Genomic DNA, 17,601 nt, shown 5'->3' with positions numbered 1-17,601 from the left:
CCGCTCCAGACGGCCCTGGTGAGCGGAGACTGGAGCACCAGTTCAGAATATTGGATTGAGGTCCAGCAGGGGTACCTGCAGAAACAATCCACAGCGTGACCAAAACCGACAATCGTGACAGCTCAAGTTGACATGGCAAAATTGAATGGGAAATGTTGCTGAACTCTATAAACAAATTGCCTGTTCATTGTAGTTCTTACCCTGACCCATTTCATAGATGATGTGCCTCAATAATTCCGAGACTCGAAGTTAGCAGAACAAAAACAAGGCTTTTATTAACTTAGAAAGTAACACGTAAGAGAGAGAGATGTCTTCCTTCTGGAGACTGAGGCCAGACTGAAGCTAGCTTACAAACGGGGCCAGGTATGGGCGGAGCCCTACACACAGCACATTCCAGTATACAATACAGCACATTCCAGTACACAATACAATGAGGTCTGGGGGAAGGGAAATGACACTGAAACCGATCTCAGTCACAGGCAGTGGTGAATGGAATATTTCATCACATTCACCCCTTCTATAGATTTAGTCTGTTCGGGGGTTTGATAGCCCTCTGCGACCGACGTGGCTGTTGCGGTGCCGTGGGTGTCGGCTGGGTGTCCCCGGTAGCCTCCTGGGTCTCTGCCGGGGGTGCCGCCAGGGTTGTTGGAGGGGTAGTTGGTGGGGGTGCCGTTGGTCGGTGTTCTTCCGGGGGTGATGAAAGAGTAGTGGGTGGGTAAGAGTTGCTGTGATCGTCGTTGCCGCTATTGCCGTGGTTGTTGTCGATGCCGGCTGGGGCGACGTCTTTTATGGACACGGTGTCCTCCCTTCCGTCGGCGTGCCGGACATATGCGTATTGGGGGTTGGCGTGGAGTAGGTGTACTGGCTCCACGAGAGGGTCCGTCTTGTGGCCCCTCACATGCCTTCGCACGAGTACCGGACCTGGGGTGGAGAGCCATGACGGCATGGATACGCCTGAGGTGGATTTCCGGGGAAAGACAAACATTCGTTCATGAGGCGTGGTATTAGTGGCTGTACACAATAGCGACCATATCGAATGGAGCACATCCGAGAGGACTTCCTGCCAGCGGGAGATAGGGAGGCCCTTGGTCCTTAGAGCTAGAGTGACTGCTTTCCATACTGTCCCGTTCTCTCGCTCCACTTGGCCGTTACCCCGGGGGTTGTAGCTGGTGGTACGGCTCGTGGCGATCCCCTTGGACAGCATGTACTGGCGTAGCTCTTCACTCATGAAGGACGCCCCCCTATCCGTATGGATGTAGCTCGGCATACCGAACAGGCAGAACAGGCTGTTGAGGCATTTAATGACCGTGGCGCTGGTCATGTCTGGGCAGGGGAAGGCGAATGGGAACCGGGAGTATTCGTCCACAATGTTCAGGAAGTAAACATTGCGGTCGACGGACGGGAGGGGGCCCTTGAAATCTAAGCTGAGCCGCTCAAAGGGCCGTGTAGCTTTGATTAAGTGGGCTCTATCTGGGCGGTAGAACCGAGGCTTGCACTCAGCGCAAGTGCGGCAGTTCCTGGTCAGGGACCGAACTTCCACAATCGAGTAGGGTAAGTTACGGGACTTTATGAAGTGGAACAGCCGCGTGACCCCTGGGTGGCAGAGGTCGTTGTGGAGGGTCTGTAGCCGATCCCCGGTGGCGCTGGCACACATCCCTCGTGAGAGGGCGTCAGGGGATTCGTTAAGGGCCCCTGGCCGGTAAATGATGTCGTACTCGAAGGTGGAGAGCTCGATCCGCCACCTAAGAATCTTATCATTTTTAATCTTCCCCCTCTGTTTATTATTGAACATAAACGCTACCGACCGCTGGTCGGTAAGTAGGGTGAAGCGTTTGCCGGCTAGGTAGTGGCACCAGTGGCGCACTGCCTCCACGATGGCTTGGGCCTCCTTTTCCACGGAGGAGTGTCTGATCTCGGGCCCTTGGAGGGTCCTCGAGAAGAAAGCTACGGGCCGCCCCGCCTGGTTGAGGGTGGCCGCCAAGGCGAAGTCAGACGCATCACTTTCCACTTGAAATGGAGTGTTCTCGTCCACTGCCTGTAGCGTGGCCCGCTCAATATCCTGCTTAATGCTTTTGAAGGCGGCGTGGGCCTCAGCAGAGAGCGGGAAAGAGGATGCTTTCAAGAGGGGGCGGGCTTTGTCGGAGTAGTTGGGGACCCATTGGGAATAATAAGAAAATAACCCCAGGCACCTTTTCAGGGCTTTGGGAGTGTTGGGCAGGGGCAGCTCCCGTAGGGGGCGCAATCGGTCGGGGTCTGGCCCGATTTCCCCATTCTCCACCACGCTGCCTAGTATGCAGAGGCGCGTGGTGTTGTAAACGCACTTGTCCTCATTGTAGGTGAGGTTGAGTTTTTGTGTGGTTTTCAGGAACCTCTCGAGGTTCGAGTCGTGATCCTGCTGGTTGTGACCGCAGATGGTGACGTTGTCGAGGTAGGGGAAGGTTGCCTGCAAGTGGTGGTCATCAACCATGCGGTCCATCTCCCTCTGGAAGACCGAGACCCCATTCGTCACCCCAAAGGGGACTCTGAGGAATTGGTAGAGGCGTCCGTTCGCCTCGAAGGCGGTGTACGGGCGGTCCTCTGGTCTGATAGGGAGCTGGTGGTACGCTGACTTGAGGTCGATGGTGGAGAACACCCGGTATTGGGCGATTTGGTTCACCATTTCTGATATGCGGGGTAGCGGGTAGGCGTCTAGTAGGGTGTACCTGTTGATCGTTTGACTATAGTCGATCACCATCCGTTTCTTCTCGCTACCCCTTACCACTACCACTTGGGCGCGCCACGGGCTGTTGCTGCATTCAATAATGCGCTCTTTCAGGAGCCTGTCTACCTCGGTCGCGATAAACCGCCTGTCCTCCCAGCTGTACCTCCTGCTTTTGGTCGCTATTGGCCGGCAGTTAGGGGTAAGGTTCGCGAATAGCGAAGGCGGCTTTACCTTCAGGGTAGCCAGACCGCACACTGTGAGGGGCGGCTGGGACCCACCGTACTTGAGCGTGATGCTTTGGTGGTTGCACTGGAAATCCAGGCCCAAGATCACGCTCGCACATAGGTTCTTCATGATTAATACTTTAAAATTATCATATACAGTTCCGTTAACGCACAATTGTACCGTGCAGTAACCCAGAATGGTCGATGTCTGGGTTTTATCAGCCATAGAGATGGTACCCTGAGTAGGGACCACCTTTAGGGAGAGTTGTTGTGCCAGTTCTGGGTGGATAAAGCTCTCCGTGCTTCCCCTGTCAATTAAGCATTTAACCCGGCACCCGTTTACCTCGATGTCCACCATTGATCTGGATAGCGGGTGCGGCCTGGTCTGGTCCACTGTGACCGATGCCACTGTAGGGCCCTGATCAAGACAAGATGGCGTCCACGCTGTCTGCTCATAAGATGGCGGACCCCACGAGGTCGGGCAAGATGGCGTCCAAGATGGCCGCTCCCACGGCGCACACGCGGCGGTGGCGGGTTTTCCGGCGGTTGGTTTTCTGGCGGGGTTCCCTCTGCACACCTTCCCGAAGTGCCCCTTCTTACCGCACTTAAAGCAGGTGGTGCCTTTCGCCGGGCACAGGTTTCTGGTGTGCTTTGGCTGCCCGCAGAAGTAGCAGTTGGGTCCCTGACGCGTCGCGGCTGTCGTAGGGCTTCTGGGGGGAGAGCGGGGCCCAGCCGGTGTCGGGCTGTCGGGCGGGGAAGATGCCTTCCAAGATGGCGGTGCCCTCGGTGCACACGTGGCGGCGTGGACGGCGCGGGCTGAAGAGTAGGCGTCCGAGTTTCTCTGGACCACATCCAGGGATCGCGCGGTGTCCGCAGCCTGTTTCAGGTCCAACCCCGTTTTTTCCAGCAGTCTTTGCCGGATGTAAGTGGAGCTGAGGCCTGTGATGAAGGCATCGCGAACAAGCTTGTCAGTGTACACTGCGGCTTTTACATCTCGGCACTTGCAGTCTTTGCCAAGCATTTTCAGGGTGCTTAGGAACTCCTCCACTGATTCCCCAGGTCGCTGTGCGCGGGTAGCGAGCAGGTGCCTAGCATACACCTCATTCGTAGGCTGCTGGTAATGCGCCTTTAAGATGTCGCAGGCGGCCAGGTACGTCTCGGCGTCTTGGATGAGGGGGTAAACCCGGTGGCTTACCCAATTCCGCAGAATTCCGAGTCTCATCCTCGCAGCGTCCGTAGCGTCTTTGACGGCTGCGGAATTGTCCAGGAAGAATTCCATACACTCAAACCAGTGTCCGAAGCGTGCTGATGCGTCCGGAGCATGTTGATCCAAATTCAAACGTTCGGGTTTCAGGAGTTGATCCATAGTGTTGAAAAATAAGTTAATAAAATTGATGTGCCTCAATAATTCCGAGACTCGAAGTTAGCAGAACAAAAACAAGGCTTTTATTAACTTAGAAAGTAACACGTAAGAGAGAGAGATGTCTTCCTTCTGGAGACTGAGGCCAGACTGAAGCTAGCTTACAAACGGGGCCAGGTATGGGCGGAGCCCTACACACAGCACATTCCGGCACATTCCAGTATACAATACAGCACATTCCAGTACACAATACAATGAGGTCTGGGGGAAGGGAAATGACACTGAAACCGATCTCAGTCACAGGCAGTGGTGAATGGAATATTTCATCACAATAGAATCATAGAAAGTTACAGCACCGAAGGAGGCCATTTCAGCCCATCGTGTCCGTGCTGGCCAACAAAGAGCTATCCAGCCTAATCCCACTTCCCAGCTCTTGGTCCATAGCCCTGCAGGTTACAGCATCCCAAGTGCACATCCAAGTACTTATTAAATGTGGTTAGGGTTCCTGCCTCTACCACCCCTTTCAGGCAGTGAGTTCCAGACCCCCACAACCCTCTGGGTGAAGAAATTTACCCTCACATCCCCTCTAAACCTTCCCTCAGTTACTTTAAATCTGTGCCCCCTGGTTTTTGACCCCACTGCTAAGGGAAATAGGTCCTTTTTATCCACTTTATCTAGGCCCCTCATAATTTTATACACTGCAATAAGGTCTCCCCTCAGCCTTCTCTGTTCCAAGGAAAACAGACACAGCCTATCAAGTCTTTCCTCATAGCTAAGATTCTCTACTCCCAGCAACATCCTTGTAAATCTCCTCTGTACCCTCTCTAGTGCGATCACATCTTTCCTGTAATGTGGTGACCAGAACTGCACGCAGTGCTCTAGCTGAGGCCTAGCTAGTGTTTTATACAGTTGAAGCATAACCCCCCTGCTCTTGTATTCTATGCCACGGCTCATAAATGTAAGAAATCACACAACACCAGGTTATAGTCCAACAGCTTTATTTGAAATCACAAGCTTTCGGAGCGCTGCTCCTTCTTCAGGTGAAGTGGAGAAATGCATAAAGACACAACTTATATAGTCAGAGAATCATGTCAGATGTTTACAGGTAACCTTTCCAACTGCCATTTATCACACCTCGGCAGAGAGATAATCACAGCAGTCAAAGGTGTGAATGGTGTCCAAACAGGTCAGTCAGGGAAACATTACATCAAAGAACAATGAGGTGGGGTCACAAGGGGTCAAATATTGCAGATGCTGGGGTCTGTATGAAAAACAAAAAAAGACAAAAAACATTTTTTTTGGCTGGAAATCACAGCAGGTCCGGCCGCATCTGTGTAGAGAGAACAAGCCAATGTCGACTCGAGTCTGGATGACCCTGCATCAGGTGGGGTTACATGTAGCGTGACATGAACCCAAGATCTCGGTTAAGGCCGTCCTCATGGGTGCGGAACTTGGCTATCAGTTTCTGCTCGACGATTTTGCGTTGTCGTGTGTCTCGAAGGCCACCTTGGAGAATGCTTACCCGAAGATCGGAGGCTGAATGTCCTTGACTGCTGAAGTGTTCCCCGACTGGGAGGGAACACTCCTGCCTGGTGATTGTTGCGCGGTGTCCGTTCACCTGTTTGGACACCATTCACACCTTTGACTGCTGTGATTATCTCTCTGCCGAGGTGTGATAAATGGCAGTTGGAAAGGTTACCTGTAAACATCTAACATGATTCTCTGACTATATAAGCTGTGTCTCTATGCATTTCTCCACTTCACCTGAAGAAGGAGCAGCGCTCCGAAAGCTTGTGATTTCAAATAAAGCTGTTGGACTATAACCTGGTGTTGTGTGATTTCTTACATTTGTCCACCCCAGTCCAACTCCGGCATCTCCACACCACGGCTCATAAAGGCAAGCATTCCGTATGCCTTCTTAACCGCCTTATCTACTTGGCCTGCTACCTTCAGGGAACTGTGAACATGCACTCCGAGGTCCCTTTGTTCCTCTACACTACTCAGTGTCCTACTATTTAATGTGTATTCCCTTTCCTTGCTAACCCTCCCCAAATGCATTACCTCACACTTCTCCGGATTGAATTCCATTTACCACTGTTCTGCCCACCTGACCAATTTATTGATATCTTCCTGCAGTCTACAGCTTCCTTCTTCAGTGTCAACCACACAGCCGATTTTAGTATCATCTGCAAACTTCTTAATCATACCCCCTATATTCAAGTCTAGATCATTGATATATACTGTACCACAAAAAGCAAGGGACCTAGTACTGAGCCCTGCGGAACCCCACTGGAAACAGCCTTCCAGTCACAAAAACACCCATCAACCATTACCCTTTGCTTCCTGTCTCCGAGCCAGTTTTGAATCCAACTTGACACTTTGCCCTGGATCCCATGGGCTTTTAACTTCGTGACCAGTCTGCCATGTGGAACCGTATCAAAAGCCTTGCTAAAGTCCATATACACTACATCAAACACACTACCCTCATCTACCCTCCTTGTTACCTCCTCAAAAAATTCAATCAAGTTTGTCAGACACGACCTTCCCTTAACAAATCCGTGCTGACTATCCTTGATTAATCCGTGTCTTTCTAAATGAAGATTTATCCTGTTCTTCAGAATTCTTTCCAATAATTTCCCCACCACTGAGGCTAGGCTGACCGGCCTGTAATTACTCAGTCTATCCTTTTCTCCCTTTTTAAACAAGGGTACCACATTAGCAGTCCTCCAGTCCTCCGGCACCACACCTGAAGCCAGAGAGGATTGAAAAATGATGGTCAGGGCCTCTGCTAGTTCCTCTTTTGCTTCGCTTAACAGCCTGGGATACATTTCATCCGGGCCTGGGGATTTATCCACTTTTAAAGCTGCTAACCCCCTTAATGCTTCCTCTCTCATATTTCATCTAATATTTCACACTCCTCCCCCCCGCCCCCCGATAGCAATGTCTGCTTCGCCCCTCTCCTTTGTGAAAACAGATGCAAAGTATTCATTAAGAACCCTACTGACGTCTCCCGCCTCCACACACAGATTACCCTCATGATCTCTAATAGGCCCTACCCTTTCTTTAGTTATTCTCTTACTCTTAATATATTTATAAAACATCTTTGGGTTTTCCTTGATTTTACTTGTCAAGAATTTTTTATGCTCTCTCTTTGCTTTCCTAATATCATTTTTAATTGCACCCCTGCACTTTCTGTACTCCTCTAAAGATTCTGGAGTATTTAGCCCTCGGTATCTGTCATACGCCTCCCTTTTTTTCTTTATCCTACCCTGTATGTCTCTAGACATCCAGGGGGCTCTAGATTTGTTAGTCCCACCTTTTTCTTTAAGGGCACATGTTTGGTCTGAACCCTCCGGATCGCCTCCTTGAATGCCTCCCACTGCTCTGACACTGATTTACCTTCAAGTAGCTGTTTCCAGTCCACTATGGCTAAATCCCCTCTGAGCTTAGCAAAATTTGTTTTTCCCCAATTTAGAATTTTTATTCCTGGTCTATCCTTGTCCTTTTCCATAACTACCTTAAATCTAACAGAATTATAGTCCCTAGCACCAAAATGCTCCCCCATTGATACGCCTTCTACCTGCCCAGCTTCATTCCCTAAAACTGAGTCCAGAACCGCCCCCTCCCGTGTTGGGCTTGCTACATACTGGCTAAAAAAGTTCTCCTGGATGCATTTTAGGAATTCTGCACCTTCTATACCCTTCACACTAATTTTATCCCAGTTAATATTGGGGTAGTTGAAATCCCCTACTATTACTGCCCTATAGTTTTTGCACTTCTCAGAAATTTGTCTACATATTTGTTCTTCTATCTCCCTCTCACTGTTTGTTCAACTCTCTTGGAGTTTGGTATGGCATTGGGTCAGAGAGGACCCCATGGCTCTCATCAGCTTCTCCACGGGACACCATCCTTGTCTGAGTACCCTGTTGGCTGATGTGCATGTGGAGGATGAACATAGAGAGTCATTACGCTGTGTGATCACTAGTGTTAACCCTTGCTAAATACTGCAGTGTGAATGGAGCAGGGCAGCAGAAGCACTGAGATGGCATTGTGTGTTGGAGCTCTGAGTGTTGAGCATGTAGACTTAGGATCCACACTCACACTCCCCGGTTTATCAGTTTGAGCCTTGTTGCTGTGGGGAGTTACCCATTGCTCCACCAGAAGAGGAGGTGGAGAAGGTAGGAATAGTTATCCCAGGGCACATTCTTCTGAAGGATAGCGATACAGCAACATTAGAAGAGGCCATCAAATGTGGTTGTCCTGTCTGTCAGTGCTGGGACTGGTGACATGGGGACAGACAGGAGGAGCAGCAACAGAGAGAAAGAAAAAATAGAAAATAGAAATGGCTGATTCCATCATATTTTATTTCACCTGTGACACTCTTCCCTGGTGCTCTCATTGTACAAGTTCAATACAATACCAACAGTTTAGGAATAAAACTCAATAAAAATGTATAATTTTTGCCAAACATAAATACGCAGGAACCAAACAATTATCGAAGCCACTCTTCTGTGTTGCTGAGAAATGAGGAGAGCATTGAAAGTCATCAATGGACGCTTACATTAGCTGCCATCTTGGCCTCCTGAAACAACAGCGACTACACTTGGGCTGTGAGGCGCTTTGGGACCTCCCGAGGTTGTGAAAGGTGCTATAGAAACGCAAATACTTTCTTTCTTACCATAATGTCACAACAGCAATCGATGCTGGTGACACCTGGGAGGGGGAAATTTCTGAGCACGGGCCGGCGGCAGGGAAGCACGTGCTGGAAAATGGTGGCCATTACCCGGTGGGGGTGGGGAGGGTTACTGAGGCGCGCTCAGGGAAATGACCCCACCGTCGTGACGCAACGGAATTGTAATGCACGAGAGGCTCGGCACGTCTGAGCTTGCGTTCCACACAGGAGCATCTCCCGTATGGAAGTGCGGACATTGGCACCACCATGAAGAATCCTGAAGCAGGGCCGTGGAACACGAGGCTCGCACCATATCTTAACGGAAATCTCGGGGGGAGGTGTTATCACCCTAGGAATCAGGACGATTTAAAAAACTAGTTATTGATTATAATTTATAAACCAGTTCTAAAATCTGAGGGCACAGAAAGTTTAGAGTACACATAAATCCAACCCCTCCCCCCCTCGCAATGTTCTTTCACCTCCTTCCCACTCCACTGAATCACAATCTTCTTGCACTGGCTGTCTCCCAATACCTCAACCAAAAGGATCATTCTCGCCATGGCTCAGTGGTAGCACACTCGCCTCTGAGACAGAAGGTCGTGGGTTCATAGCCCCACTCCAGGGACTTGAACACAAAATCTCGGCTGACACTCCAGTGCAGTACTGAGAGAGTGCTGCACTGTCGGAGGTGCCGGCTTTTGGATGAGACGTTAAACCAAGGCCCCGTCTGCTTTCTCAGGTGGCACTATTTCAAAGAAGAGCAGGGGAGTGCTCTCCAGTGTCCTGGCTCATATTTATTCCTCAACCAACATCACTAAAACAGATTATCAGGTCATTATCACATTGCTGTTTGTGGGAGCTTGCTGTGTGCAAATTGACTGCCATGTTTCCTACATTACAACAGTGACTACAGTTCAAAAGTACTTGATTAGCTTTGGGTTGTCCTGAGGTCATGAAAGGTTCTATAGAAATACAAGTTCTTTCTTTCTTCTATTCTTGATGCGTGTGGGGCCATTAAATCTTGGGAGACTATTCAACCATAGAAGGCGTCACAGAGTTTTCGCCCAAGCTGAACCGCCACGATTGTGAGCACAGCGTGGGACTCTCACGAAGTCTATCACCTTTCAACTGCTGGTTCAGCAGAGCAGGCCGAGCTTTCGAGCTGCGATGGGCTTAGATCGGTTCACAGCGAAGTGTGTGAGGCAACCCATAGCTGGCTCCCTGTTGTCAACAAAGAAAATGCACATTGAGGGGGGCCACACCAAGCCCATTGAGAATCTTGTAATGTTGTAGCTTTGATATGGGTGCTCAGGCCTTCTCACTTCTAGCTTCTTGGCGTCAGCCCTGGGCTCGGTTACATAACACTCAGATATCTGGCTTACTGAGAGGAGGCCAGGAGGGGAACGAGTGAGTCGTCACATGATCCCTGCCACCCAGCTCTGCCGACTCTGTCTGAAGAACAACTGCAATTCACGTCTGTCAAGAGGGAGAAAGCAAAAGGCAAACAGGAAACTTCACTCTTCTGAAAATTCCCGACAAGAATCCCACACTGTCATCTCTGCCACAAGAGGGGTCTTGGTCACTGTAAATAAAAGAGGCAGAGTTGAGATCAGGAACGCTTTTAATACAAGCCAATATCAACATTTATATTGTAACGTGAGTTCAAATCCCACCACGGCAGCTGGGGGATTTAAACTCAGTTAATTAATTAAATAAATCTGTAATAAAAAGCTAGTATCAGTAATGGTAACCATGAAACTATCGAATTGTTGTAAAAACCCATCTGGTTCACTAATGTCTTTTAGGGAAGGAAATCTGCCGTCTTTACCTGGTCTGGCCTGTATGTGACTCCAGACCCACAGCAATGTGGTTGACTCTTAACGGCCCTCTGAAATGGCCTAGCAAGTCACTCAGTTGCAACAAACCGCTACGAAAAACAATAAGAATAAAACCGGACGGACCACCCGGCATCGACCTCGGCACCGGCTATGGACATAACTACGGCACACCCAGTCCAGTCAACCCTGCAAAGTCCTCCTCACCAACATCTGGGGACTTGTGCCAAAATTGGGAGAGCTCTCCCACAGACTAGTCAAGCAACAGCCTGACATAGTCATACTCACAGAATCATTCCTTTCAGCCAATGTCCCGAACTCCTCCATCACCATCCCTGGGTATGTCCTGTCCCACTGGCAGGACAGACCCACCAGAGGTGGTGGTACAGTGGTGTACAGTCAGGAAGGAGTGACCCTGGGAGTCCTCAACATTGACTCCGGACGCCATGAAGTCTTATGGCTTCAGGTCAAGCATGGGCAAGGAAACCTCCTGCTGATTACCACCTACCGCCCTCCCTCAGCTGATGAATCAGTACTCCTCCATGTTGAACACCACTTGGAAGAAGCACTGAGAGAAGCAAGGGCACAGAATGTACTCTGGTTGGGGGTCTTCAATGTCCATCACCAAGAGTGGCTCGGTAGCAAAACTACTGACCGAGCTGGACAAGTCCTGAAGGACATAGCTGCCAGTCTGGGCCTGCGGCAGGTGGTGAGAGAACCAACATGAGGGAAAAACCTACTTGAACTCGTCCTCACCAATCTACCTGTCACAGATGCATCTGTTCATGACAGCATTGGGTGCAGTGACCACCGCACAGTCATTGTGGAGACGAAGTCCCGTCTTCACACTGAGAACACCCTCCATCGTGTTGTGTGGCACTACCACCGTGCTAAATGGGATAGATTTAGAACAGATCTAGCAGCTCAAAACTGGGCACCCATGAGGCACTATGGGCCATCAGCAGCAGCAGAATTGTATTCCACCATAATTTGTAACCTCATGGCCTGGCATATCCCTCACTCTACCATTACCATCAAGCCAGGGGACCAACCCTGGTTCAATAAGGAGCATATAAAAGCATGCCAGGAGCAGCACCAGGCGTACCTAAAAATGAGTTGCCAACCTGGGGAAGCTGCAACACAGGACTACATGCATGCTAAAAAGCGGAAGCAGCATGCTATAGACAGGGCTAAGCAATCCCACAATCAACGGATCAGATCAAAGCTCTGCAGTCCTGCCACATCCAGTCGTGAATGGTGGGGGACAATTAAACAACTAAAGGGAGGAGGAAGCTCCATGAATACCCCCATCCCCAATGATGGTGGAGCCCAGCACATGAGTGCAAAAGACAAAGCTGAAGCGTTTGAAACCATCTTCAGCCAGAAGTGCCGAGTGGATGATTCATATTGGCCTCCTCCTGAGGTCCCCACCGCCACAGAAGCCAGTCTTCAGCAAATTCGATTCGCTCCACGTAATATCAAGAAATGGCTGAGCGCACTGGATACAGCAAAGGCTGTGGGCCCTGACAACATCCCGGCTATCGTGCTGAAGACTTGTGCTCCAGAACTAGCCGCGCCTCTAGCCAAGCTGTTCCAGTACAGCTATAACACTGGCATCTATCCGACAATGTGGAAAACTGCCCAGGTATGTCCTGTCCACAAAAAGCAGGACAAATCCAATCCGGCCAATTACCGCCCCATCAGTCTACTCTCAATCATCAGCAAAGTGATGGAAGGTGTCGTTGACAGTGCTATCAAGCAGCACTTACTCACCAATAACCTGCTCAGTGATGCCCAGTTTGAGTTCCGCCAGGACCACTCGGCTTCAGACCTCATTACAGCCTTGGTCCAAACATGAACAAAGGAGCTGAATTCCAGAGTGACGGCCCTATAAGGCAGCATTTGACCGAGTGTGGCATCAAGGAGCCCTAGTAAAACTGAAGTCAATGGGAATCGGGGGGAAAACACTCCCCTGGCTGGAGTCATACCTAGCACAAAGGAAGATGGTTGTGGTGGTTGGAGGTCAATCATCACAGCCCCAGGACATCGCTGCAGGAGTTCCTCAGGGCAGTGTCCTAGGCCCAGCCATCTTCAGCTGCTTCATCAATGACCTTCCCTCCATTATAAGGTCAGAAGTGGGGATATTTGTTGATGACTGCACAGTGTTCAGTGCCATTCGCAACTCCTCAGATAATGAAGCAGTCCATGCCCGCATGCAGCAAGACCTGGACGACATTAAGGCTTGGGCTGATAAGTGGCAGGTAACATTCGCGCCACACAAGTGCCAGGCAATGACTATTTCCAACAAGTGAGCATCTAACCACTGCCCCTTGACATTCAACGGCATTACCATCACTGATCCCCCACCATCAATATCCTGCTGGGGGTCACCATTAACCAGAAACTTAACTGAACCAGCCACATAAATACTGTGGCTGAGTATTCTGTGGCAAGTGTCTCACCTCCTGACTCCCCAAAGCCTTCCCACCATCTGCAAGGCACAAGTCAGGAGTGTGATGGAATACTCTCCACTTGCCTGGATGAGTGCAGCTCCAACAACACTCAAGAAGCTCGACACCACCTAAGACAAAGCAGCCCGCTTGTTTGGCACCCCATCCATCACCTTAAACATTCACTCCCTCCACCACTGGCATACCGTGGCTGCAGTTTGTACCATCTACAAGATGCACTGCAGCAACTCGCCAAGGCTTTTTTGGTAGCAGCTCCCAAACCTGCGACCTCTTCCACCTAGAAGGACATGGTCAGCAGCCGCATGGGAAACATCACCACCTCCAAGTTCCCGTCCAAGTCACACACCATCCTGACTTAGAAGTGTATTGTCGTTCCTTCATCGTTGCTGGGTCAAATTCCTGGAACTCCCTTCCTAACAGCACTGTGGGAGTTCCTTCACCACACGGACTGCAGCGGTTCAAGAAGACAGCTCACCACCACCTTCTCAAGGGCAACTAGGGATGGGCAATAAATGCTGGCCTTGCCAGCAACGCCCACATCCCATGAATTAATATTTAAAAAAAAATACTTTAAAGGAAGGCTTTGGGGCCTAGCCTCGGCTATTTGCACAACAGTTGTCCTCCCCTCCCCCACCCCCCCCCCAAAAAAAAATCACCTTATTTCAAAAATGTTTTAAAATCTGGTCAATGGCTATAGTCCCAGTTCGCTATCTCCATGCAAGGGGTGCAGTCCTTCTTTTGAATATGTTTGCTCTCAGGATATGGCGACACTGGCAAGGCCATATTTATTGCCCATCCCTGGTTGCAGACTTTCTTCTTGAAGCAATTATTTGCACTAATACGTGTCCACGTAATGTAGGCTGGAGCAGTGTCATCCAATGGAAATCACTGACGGGCCACAGGTGTTGCTATGGCGATACCATTTTAGCCACATGCACTAATTTTAGTAGAAAATGGCTGACACACACTCACACAATACACGTAAATGTACTTCACATGTTAAACATCTACCACTATTCAGTGATCAAGGAAGTAAAGAACTCCCAACAATCAAAAAACACACTCACATTCTGCTTTTCGTCTGACCATTTTACCAAGAAATGCACAAAAAGGTTAAAATTCACATGCACACGCCGTGCAAATATGAGTATTGGGATCACAGGCTCAACGATGGTCTATTATTCATTTTTAATTCACAAATCAGGAATGCAATTAGCCCTATCCGGTTTCCCAATTAGCCCCATGTGGCTAGTGGCTAATGTATTGGGCAACACAGGGCTAGAGTCATATGGGGCAAGATGAAGTAGGGTGGAAGGAGGCTCGTGTGGAGCACAAACACCAGCATGGAGCAGTTGGGCCAAATGGCCTGTTTCTGTGCTGTAAATTCTATGTAATTCTATGTAAGATCTGTACCCATGGATTGCCTTGAAGGGCATTGGTGAACTGGTTGAGTGTTCATACTTTTCTGTTCACAGATTACCAGATTTATTGCATTTAATTTGCTGGGATTTGAACTCCTAACCTGAAGGTTTGTAGTCCAGTACCATATCCTCTACACATTACAGGGGGTCACTAAATCCATGCTGTTGCTAAGGCTGTGCACTTGAATCATAATATCTGGTTGTTGAACCCATTCCCCAATCTTCCACTGAGCTGGCTGGCTACCGGGTACGTCACACTGTTCTCATTTATGTAAGGCAGGTGCAGAGTGTAGGGTTGAGCTCTTGATTCCGGTGCTCTTCTCTGAGTCAGAAACTCGGAGAGTGAGAGCTGGTCTGTACCACACAGCAACTGACAGCCTTTACCCTCTGAGATCTTGGCGAGGGCGATCGTACTTGTTTCCAAACAGGATTTCCTAGCACCACCGCCCCCCCAACACCCACCCTCACCCACCCACCCCCCACCCCCACCGCCCCCCCACCACCCACCCTCACCCCCCCACCACCCAGTCCCACCACCCACCCCCACCACCGCCTCCCCAACCCCCCCACCCCCACCGCCCCCCCCACCACCCACCCGCACCACCGCCCCCCCATCACCCAGTCCCACCACCCACCCCCACCACCGCCCCCCCAACCCCCCCACCCCCCCACCACCGCCCCCCCACCACCCACCCTCACCCCCCACCACCCAGCCCCACCACCAACCCCCACCAGCCCCCCACCACCGCCCCCCCAACACCGCCCCCCACCACCGCCCCCCACCACCCACCCTCACCCCCCACCACCCACCAACAACCCCCACCACAGCCCCCCCACCACCGCCCCCACCACTGCCCCCCCACCACCCACCCTCACCCCCACCACCCACCCTCACCCCCCACCACCCACCCCCATCGCCCCCCCACCACCCATCCGCACCACCACCCCCCCACCACCCCCCAACCCCCCCACCACCCACCCCCACCACTGCCCCCTCAACCCCCCCACCACTGCCCCGACCACTGCCCCCCAACCCCCCCACCCCCACCGCCCCCCCACCAATCCCCCACCACCGCCCCCCCACCACCCACCCTCACCCCCCACCACCCACCCCCACCGCCCCCCCACCACTGCCCCGACCACCGCCCCCCACCACCCACCCCCACCCCCACCACCCACCTCCACCGCCCCCCCACCACCCACCCCCACCACCCCCCCACCACTGCCCCGACCACTGCCCCCACCACCCACCCCCACCACCATCCCCCCAACCCCCACACCACCACCCCGACCACCGCCCCCCACCACCCACCTCCACCACTGACCCCCACCACCCACCTCCACCACTGCCCCCCCACCACCGCCACCCCACCACCCACCCCCACCACCACCCCCCCACCACCCACCTCCACCACTGACCCCCACCACCCACTCCCACCACCCACTCCCACCACCCCCCCCACCACTGCCCCGACCACTGTCCCCACCACCCACCCCCACCACCATCCCCCCAACCCCCACACCACCACCCCGACCACCGCCCCCCACCACCCACTTCCACCACTGACCCCCACCACCCACCTCCACCACTGCCCCCCCACCACCGCCACCCCACCACCGCCCCCCCACCACCCACACCCACCACCCACCCCCACCACCGCCCCCCTCACCACCCACCCCCACCACCGCCCCCTCACCACCCAAGTTTCTCCTGAATGCCTTATTGGATTTATTAGGGACCATCTTATATCGATGACAGTCATATCTTACTTACCGACACACTGCTCTGTTGCCCTACGTCCTCGGTGCTGCGGTGCTTGGCGTGAGCTGGCAGTTCCGTGCTTTCTCTATAGTCTTTCACAGCATGCTGTAGCTCCAGCACTTTCTGACTCTTGGCCGGCAGTGGGGGCCTGGCGGGGGAAGGGGGGCCTGTGCTGAGCGAGGTGGCCCTCGACTGCAAAAGTTCAGCCACGGTCGCTGCTTGTTTGGCTTGCGGCTTCTCCAAGGCCGGTCTTCTCACCTCCGAGCAGGTATAGGATCGGCTCCTGCTCAGGGGCACTGGGGGAAGCACCTGCCGGCTGGATTTCTTGCTTGCCATGGGCTGTGCCATTTTATTGGCGGAGGACTGGAAAGGGGTGGGGGTCTTCTCTGCGGTTGGTGGGGGTTCTTTCCTCAAACCCCGGGAGAACGCTTGCTCTTTCTTTAAGACGGAGATTTGCTTCTGCCCAAGTGCTTCATACAAGGGATTATTGACCATCCCCACCAATTTCTGGTCTTGCAACGGAGACCGTGGGCTCTCTGACCTCGGATGGCTCATTGTCGGGGTTTTACTCCAAGAACTTTCTGAAATACTGCTTTTTTTGAAGGGAACAAAGAAGAGGAGATTACGACATGCACAAAAGAGCAAGTTGCGACATGTACAGTGGCACGCTGTACAGTTTACATAGCTGTTCGGTGTTGTGTACACTGCATCTGTGCAATACAGTGTATGCAGATGTGCAGTATAGTGTGCACCTGTGCAGTATGGTGCTCGCAGGTGTGCAGTGCTATATACACAGGTAAGTGGTATGGTGTGTACAGATGTGCAATATTATATACACAGGTACGTGGTATGGTGCGCACAGATGTGCAGTGCTATATACACAGGTAAGTGGTATGGTGCGCAAGGATGTGCAATATTACAGACACAGGTGCGTGGTATGGTGCGCAAGGATGTGCAATATTATATACACAGGTATGTGGTATGGTGTGTACAGATGTGCAATATTATATACACAGGTACGTGGTATGGTGCGCACAGATGTGCAATATTATATACACAGGTATGTGGTATGGTGTGTACAGATGTGCAATATTATATACACAGGTAAGTGGTATGGTGTGTACAGATGTGCAATATTATATACACAGGTATGTG

At 51.6% G+C, this 17,601-nt stretch overlaps 1 protein-coding gene across 4 annotated transcripts in view; it reads right to left on the bottom strand.

Moving 5' to 3' along the window:
• Positions 1–8,631: 8,631 nt before the first annotated feature.
• inpp5d (inositol polyphosphate-5-phosphatase D) overlaps positions 8,632–17,601 on the bottom strand; it is a 309,407-nt gene continuing 300,437 nt past the window's right edge. For 2 of the 4 annotated variants that reach the window (XM_085990698.1, XM_085990700.1), the window contains exons 26-27: positions 16,459–17,038; positions 8,632–10,539 (exon numbers count right to left, since the gene is read on the bottom strand). In XM_085990698.1, the coding sequence (XP_085846824.1) occupies positions 10,537–10,539; positions 16,459–17,038 (583 nt within the window). In that variant the 3' untranslated portion in view covers positions 8,632–10,536. The remainder of the gene's footprint in view (positions 10,540–16,458; positions 17,039–17,601) is intronic. The other 2 variants (XM_085990699.1, XM_085990701.1) reach the window with 1 other exon arrangement.

This window comes from Somniosus microcephalus, chromosome 6, assembly GCF_052327205.1.
Source record: "Somniosus microcephalus isolate GS21.2 chromosome 6, FLI_Smic_1.0, whole genome shotgun sequence".
Lineage (NCBI taxonomy): Eukaryota > Metazoa > Chordata > Chondrichthyes > Squaliformes > Somniosidae > Somniosus > Somniosus microcephalus.
This window is presented reverse-complemented; position numbering and strand designations above follow the sequence as displayed.